This window comes from Delphinus delphis, chromosome X (genome assembly GCF_949987515.2).
Source record: "Delphinus delphis chromosome X, mDelDel1.2, whole genome shotgun sequence".
Classification (NCBI taxonomy): domain Eukaryota; kingdom Metazoa; phylum Chordata; class Mammalia; order Artiodactyla; family Delphinidae; genus Delphinus; species Delphinus delphis.
The window spans coordinates 9,497,461-9,503,648 of NC_082704.1; the positions used below are offsets into that span (position 1 = coordinate 9,497,461).

Genomic DNA, 6,188 nt, shown 5'->3' on the forward strand with positions numbered 1-6,188 from the left:
AACAGGTGCAGGTGGGGATTGGCGAATCATTCCGTTTTCTGAGACTTGCCTTCCAGTCCGTGTAAGCTGAAGTATACATACCCGTGTCCGCGTGCAGGCACACACACACACACACACACACACACACACGACTCATACACATAACCATCCCAGATAGTTTACTTTAAAACCCTAAATCCGTACACCCATTTCAAATGATCACAGCCCTTGACCCTATACGTTTGCTTCCCCCCACCCCCGTCCAGATGAGCAAGAGAACGTAGACCAGGCGGAATCCAAACTTTAGGGGAGTGTTTCGAGACCCCAAACTTCCAGGAGGCGTTGCTGCTGGGAGCCTGGATTCTGGTACCAGCGGTCCGCCGGCCCCAGGGCGGGCTGGCCTTCTCCGCGTCCCCCAAGCCACAACGGCTTACTTTAAAATTTGTGCAAGAAAGGGGGACATTCCTGGCGTGCAGGCTTCCCAGGATCGCCGGGTCTTGCATTAGCACTAAGGGGCTAAAAACCTAGGTTTGTTTTTTTTTTTCACACTTAGGATTTACGCCTTTCTTTTGGTTCCCCACCTTTCCACGAGGCTAGGGGTTTGGTGGGCCACACCGTGCGAACACCTTCTTTCAGTCTCTGCCACCTCTACCCCCTGGCTTCTCCTTCCCACCCGTCGCCCCCGGAGGCTCCGGGAGTTTCAAACGCTGTGCCACTCGCCTGGGCTGGCGGCGGCGGCAGTCGGGGGTTCCCTCTCCCCGCAGCCCGCGTTCCCGCGCCGCTAGTCTGGCAGACAACCCGACAGGCGGGTGATGTCGCGCTCTGAGTCTCGCGTCTCGAGGCTCTGGTCAGGAAGGCTGTAAAACAAAAAAGGAGAAGGACGGAATCCGTTAAGCAGAGCCTTTTCCCCGGGGAGGCCGCGCGGCTGCGCAGCGAGAGCAGCGCTCAGTGGTCCTGGCAGGTGCGCGGCCAGTGGAGGGGGCCCTGCGGTTCGCCCGGAGGACGGCCTCGGCTCCTCTCCGGCCACCGTCCCCCCCCTCCAAGAAACTTTTCTTTCACTTGGAGAGGCTCTGTGTTGCCATGAAAACGGATTTTCCAAGGGGCCCGACCCTCCCCCTCAGGGGCATCGGACTGGAAAAACCGAAATGGCCAGAGAGCAGAGACAAAAAGGGGCCGCTAAGCGGGGGCCCGGAGAAGAGAGCCGAAGCCGGTTCACCCCCTCCGCCCCCCACACACGCCTCGTCGCACCACCGCAGGGGAGCGCCTCCGCCCGGCCGGGGCAGCGGGCGTCTGACTGCTCGCCCTCCCGCAAACCACCGGGAGCCTCGCCGCCCCCGTGCGCTCCGCGGTCCCGAAGCCTGTCTCCCGAGCCCGGGTCCCTGACCCCCGCTCTGTACTGGGCGCGCTGGCCCGAGGCTTCCCAGCGGAGGGTCCATCTGGACAGGGGCCGATTCCTGGGAGGGCTTTTCGGAGCCGCAGCCCGGGGTACCTCCGCTGCGCCCTGAGTCCCCAAGCCCGCCTGGGTAGCTGGCTATGCCTAGTGTCCCTAACGCTGGCAGCAGAAGCGGTCAGAGGACCTCCGCGCAGACAGCGGGAAGCTTTGCAGGGTGGACCCGGGACCGGACGCCTCTCGTCACTGACAGGGCTGCAAAGTTGTTTTCTGAACCCCGTGGGCGCCCCCTGCCCCCCCAAACCTGCTCGCGCTCCCCCTCCCCCCTCCGTCACCTCCTCGAGTTTCGTTCTTTCAAACTTTTTGAGACCCTAATTGGTGGTCTCTGAGCGGCTCCCCGGGACTCCCGCCTCCTGAATAACTCTCATCACGTCACCGGGCCCAAGAGGGGCGTGGGGGTGAACGAAAGGACTCCCCGAACTTTTTTCTTCCAGCGGGGCCGAACGGCGGCTCCGTGATGATTGGCCAGGGCGCACCACTGCGAGCCTGTCAATCACCGGGCCTCCCGGGAGCGAGGGGCGGACCGAGCCCCAACCCCGGGGGATCCGAGCAGGTATATAAGAGGCCCGGAGAGCGCCCGGCCAGACTGCGAATGCGACCAGCCCGAGACAACGCATCAGGTGCGAGTAGCCTGCAGGTTCCCGCTGATTTGGCGCTGAGCACTTCGGCAAGACTGCCCTTCCTGCCCGACCCACTGGCCCACCGGCCCCCAAGCGCCCCTCCGACGGAGTCCCCAGGCCTTTTCACCGTGGCCGCTCCAGCCCCGGGAGCGCCTTCTCCTCCCGCCACCCTGGCGCACCTTCTTCCCGCCCAGGCCATGTACAGCCTGCTGGAGACTGAACTCAAGAACCCCGCGGGGCCACCCACCCCAGCTGCAGGCGCGGGCGGCCCCGCAGCCCCGGGCGGTGCAGGCAAGAGTACCGCGAACGCAGGCGGCGGCGCGAACGCAGGCGGCGGCAGCGGCGGTGGCGCGAGCGGCGGCGGCGGCGGCGGCGGCGGCGGGGGCAGTGACCAGGACCGGGTGAAGCGGCCCATGAACGCCTTCATGGTGTGGTCCCGCGGGCAGCGGCGCAAGATGGCTCTGGAGAACCCCAAGATGCACAACTCTGAGATCAGCAAGCGCTTGGGCGCCGACTGGAAACTGCTGACCGATGCCGAGAAGCGGCCGTTCATCGACGAGGCCAAGCGGCTGCGCGCCGTGCACATGAAAGAATACCCGGACTACAAGTACCGGCCGCGCCGCAAGACCAAGACGCTGCTCAAGAAGGACAAGTACTCCCTGCCCGGCGGCCTGCTGCCCCCCGGAGCCGCGGCCGCGGCCGCCGCCGCTGCCGCCGCCGCCGCCGCTAGCAGCCCGGTGGGCGTGGGCCAGCGCCTGGACACGTACACACACGTGAACGGCTGGGCCAACGGCGCGTACTCGCTGGTGCAGGAGCAGCTGGGCTACGCGCAGCCCGCGACCATGAGCAGCCCGCCGCCGCCGCCCGCGCTGCCGCAGATGCACCGCTACGACATGGCCGGCCTGCAGTACAGCCCCATGATGCCGCCCGGCGCCCAGAGCTACATGAACGCCGCCGCCGCCGCGGCTGCCGCCTCGGGCTACGGGGGCATGGCGCCCTCCGCCGCCGCCGCCGCCGCCGCCGCCTACGGGCAGCAGCCAGCCACCGCCGCCGCCGCCGCGGCCGCCGCCGCCATGAGCCTGGGCCCCATGGGCACGGTGGTGAAGACCGAGCCCAGCTCGCCGCCGCCCGCCATCGCGTCGCACTCGCAGCGCGCGTGCCTCGGCGACCTGCGCGACATGATCAGCATGTACCTGCCGCCCGGCGGGGACGCGGCTGACGCCGCCTCGCCGCTGCCGGGCGGCCGCCTGCACAGCGTGCACCAGCACTACCAGGGCGCCGGGACTGCCGTCAACGGAACGGTGCCGCTGACCCACATCTGAGCACCGGCCTGCGCTCGCCGCTCCTCCGCCCCACCCCGCCCCGCACCCCCGAGTTGGGACGCCTTGTTGTTTAGCTTTGCTTGCCTGGGACTGTTGCCTTGTACCGATGATGGGGAGGACAGAAAGTTTTGCTATAGCTGTCGGGTTTTGTACAAAAGCAAAAAGGAGTCCGGAGTGGCGGAAATGGGACTTTCTCGAGCTCGCCTGCCTCTCTCCGTTGCCCCTCCCTCCCCTTTTGTAGGCTGGGAATCGCTGTGTTGTTTGCAAAGAAAAAGCAGCACCCCCCTTCTCCTCCTGGGTTCCTGGGGTTTTCTGTTGCATTTGAAAATGTTGTTTCGTTAGTTTGCTGTTAGCCGAGTGAGTGGATGGGAGAAACATACTCTCTGGTGAGGCTAGCCTGAGAACTGCAACGCCTCCTCCCCCAGTAGCGTTGCATCTGTTTTCCTCGTGGGCTTTGCGGGGGGTGGGGGGCGGGGCGCTGACCGCTCGGAGCGGCGCGGCAGCCAAAGCAGATGTTAATTTATAGCCAGGTGTGCGTGTGTCTCCCGCCTCGCCGCCCCTGACCGCGGGACAGCTTCTGTCCAGTCAGCATTTAGGCTACTGAGTTGGTGATTTCTGCCGTGATCTGTTTGATATTTCGTCGCGCTAACGTATTTGGATTTCGTTTGGGTGGTGGGGATAAGGGTCTATTTTGTTTCAGGTTTTTCAAGGTTTTACTCCGAATTCCTAAATGAGAGATCAATAAATTTTATAACCAACATAATGGAGTCCTGGTAATTTTGCGGGCCTGAAACTTTAGATGCGGCTTAGGGAGGAGACCATCACTCGGTATTACGACCCATGCCGGGGTCCCATGCCGGGGCCAGGGGTGGGAGGCTGGGGAGAGGCTTGTGTGACCTGAAATGGTTCCTTTTTAACTACCGGTGAGCCCAAACACAGAGAGAGGCTCCCGGTATTTTCAACTGAAACTCCGAGGAGAAAGCGATTTGTCTTCCTAGGAGCGTCTCCTAGGAGCGAGCACACGCCGGCTGAGGCAGGCACCCCGCGGCCACGCACTTGTTGATCGCGGCGGCGGCCACGCGGGGCGGGGAGGGGCCGCCGCGGCCGCGGAAACCGGCCTCCAAAGGGGCACATTTACCTTTGTGCACTGGGGCGGGAAGACACTCGAGCCAAGCTGAACGATTTACAAAACGAAAACCCTTCGGAAATATCAGTTAGCCTATTAAACACAAATAATTACAGGAATCCCTGGCAGGAAACGAATATATATTTCAACCGTGGTGGGTGAAGCGGCCGGAGCCAGCATTCAACGCTGGAAGGTGTGGTTTTTAAAAGTCCACCTTAGATTTTAAAAGGTCTCTCAAACTCCTTCGATGGCTTTTTCTTTTTGACTTGTCAACCCAGTCCACTGATTTGTTTTCTAGAAGAGACTCCTCTCATCCCAAGCCTCGAGCCCGCTTTCGACTCCCTCCCTCCCCCTACTCTCCCTCCGTCCCTGACCCTTGGGCATTCCACTGTGCCCCCCGAAAGGCCTTTCGTTTCGCGCCTGGCCACACGGCCCCAGTGTATCTGGGGCCTAGGAAGAAAACAAATAGAACCAGTGTTTTTTTACCCCCTCCTCAGCTGTTTGAGGTGATTTCCTTAATCCCTCTAATCCTGTTACCTCGCTATCCCAGAATAAACTCGGGCTTTCCAATAAGCTCGGCCTGGTGTACTGTTTTTTATCCTCATCCACTCCTGACCACAGGTTTCTTTGCTTGAGGTCTGCTGGACTCTGGGCGACAGAATCTCCCGTAAATTGGTCCGAATTCCACATTTCCAACCGGCTTCCTTTGTGCGGGCCAGCCATTCACCTGCGAGCCGGGGTGGGCCTCGGGGGGAGGGGCGGGCGCTTTCTGCGGCTTCGGGGGTCGTAGCCGGTTTTTACACATCCCTGCGGATCCCGGAGGCCAAGCTCACCACGCCTCTCCGAGAAAGGTCGGGTCTCCCAGGGAAGGCAGCAACACCCCTCCCCTGCAGACGCTGGCACTGCATCCCTCCACCCGCCGCACCCCATCCCCGACTGTACCGCACGGGGTGGGAGGGCTCCCGGCGGTGATTTACAGGCCCGGGCACGTCGCCCTACAGCCGGCGCTCCCCCCGGGCCTGCTGCGTCCAGCGTGGCGAGGCCTCGGTACCACTCCCTCCTCTCCCCGTCCCAGGGCCACGGACCTCGGGCCCCTTCGAGCCGGTCGGTGCCGCAGCCTTGCTGCAGTGATCGGAGAAAAGTCACAGGCTACCAGGTCCCCCCTCCCCCGTGCTCCACGTCCCAGGGGCGGGAGGAAAGTCTCTTGTCATATCCACGCCCCTATTCATATCTTTCACAGTGTTTGGGCCTTCATAAAATACCTGTCCGTAGGTGACTCTGGGTTCAGATTGCTAGCAATTGTGGACACAAGTTTGGTCTGAAAGACTCCAGGGAAGGGAGGGTGAAAACAAGCAATTCCGCCCCACTGAGGGGGCGGTGCCAACGCGGGAATAAACTGACACTGCTTCTTTCCAAGAGTCCATTGTGCTCTGCCTTCTTAGAAGTGCCAGGGTCACCCTTTCAGCCGGTCTCACACACTGCTCACTCCCTCTCTAAACATCCACGGCTTTGTGCCCTACTTTGTCTGATTTCCAAATTGCCTTTAAGAGAAAGGATTTCATCAATCAGCACATTTGGAGGATTGAAATATAGATGAAAGATAATTGTTTTTTAACTTCAGCAACAGGGAAGAGAACGGAACTGAACTGAACTGGAGTGAAACTTCCATCCTCTAGGCCAGAGTTTTCCGA

At 61.8% G+C, this 6,188-nt stretch overlaps 1 protein-coding gene across 2 annotated transcripts; it reads left to right on the forward strand.

Annotated features, from left to right (window-relative positions):
* The first annotated feature begins 2,021 nt into the window (after nt 1-2,021).
* SOX3 (SRY-box transcription factor 3) lies at nt 2,022-3,371 on the forward strand. Of its 2 annotated transcripts, XM_060001597.1 has the most exons (2): nt 2,448-3,043; nt 3,128-3,371. In XM_060001597.1, exons 1-2 carry the CDS (start codon nt 2,463-2,465, stop codon nt 3,369-3,371), a joined length of 825 nt encoding a protein of 274 aa, XP_059857580.1. In that variant the 5' UTR covers nt 2,448-2,462. The 2 variants fall into 2 exon arrangements, with proteins under 2 accessions (XP_059857579.1, XP_059857580.1); XM_060001596.1 differs by having other exon boundaries at nt 2,022-3,371.
* The last annotated feature ends 2,817 nt before the right edge of the window (nt 3,372-6,188 follow it).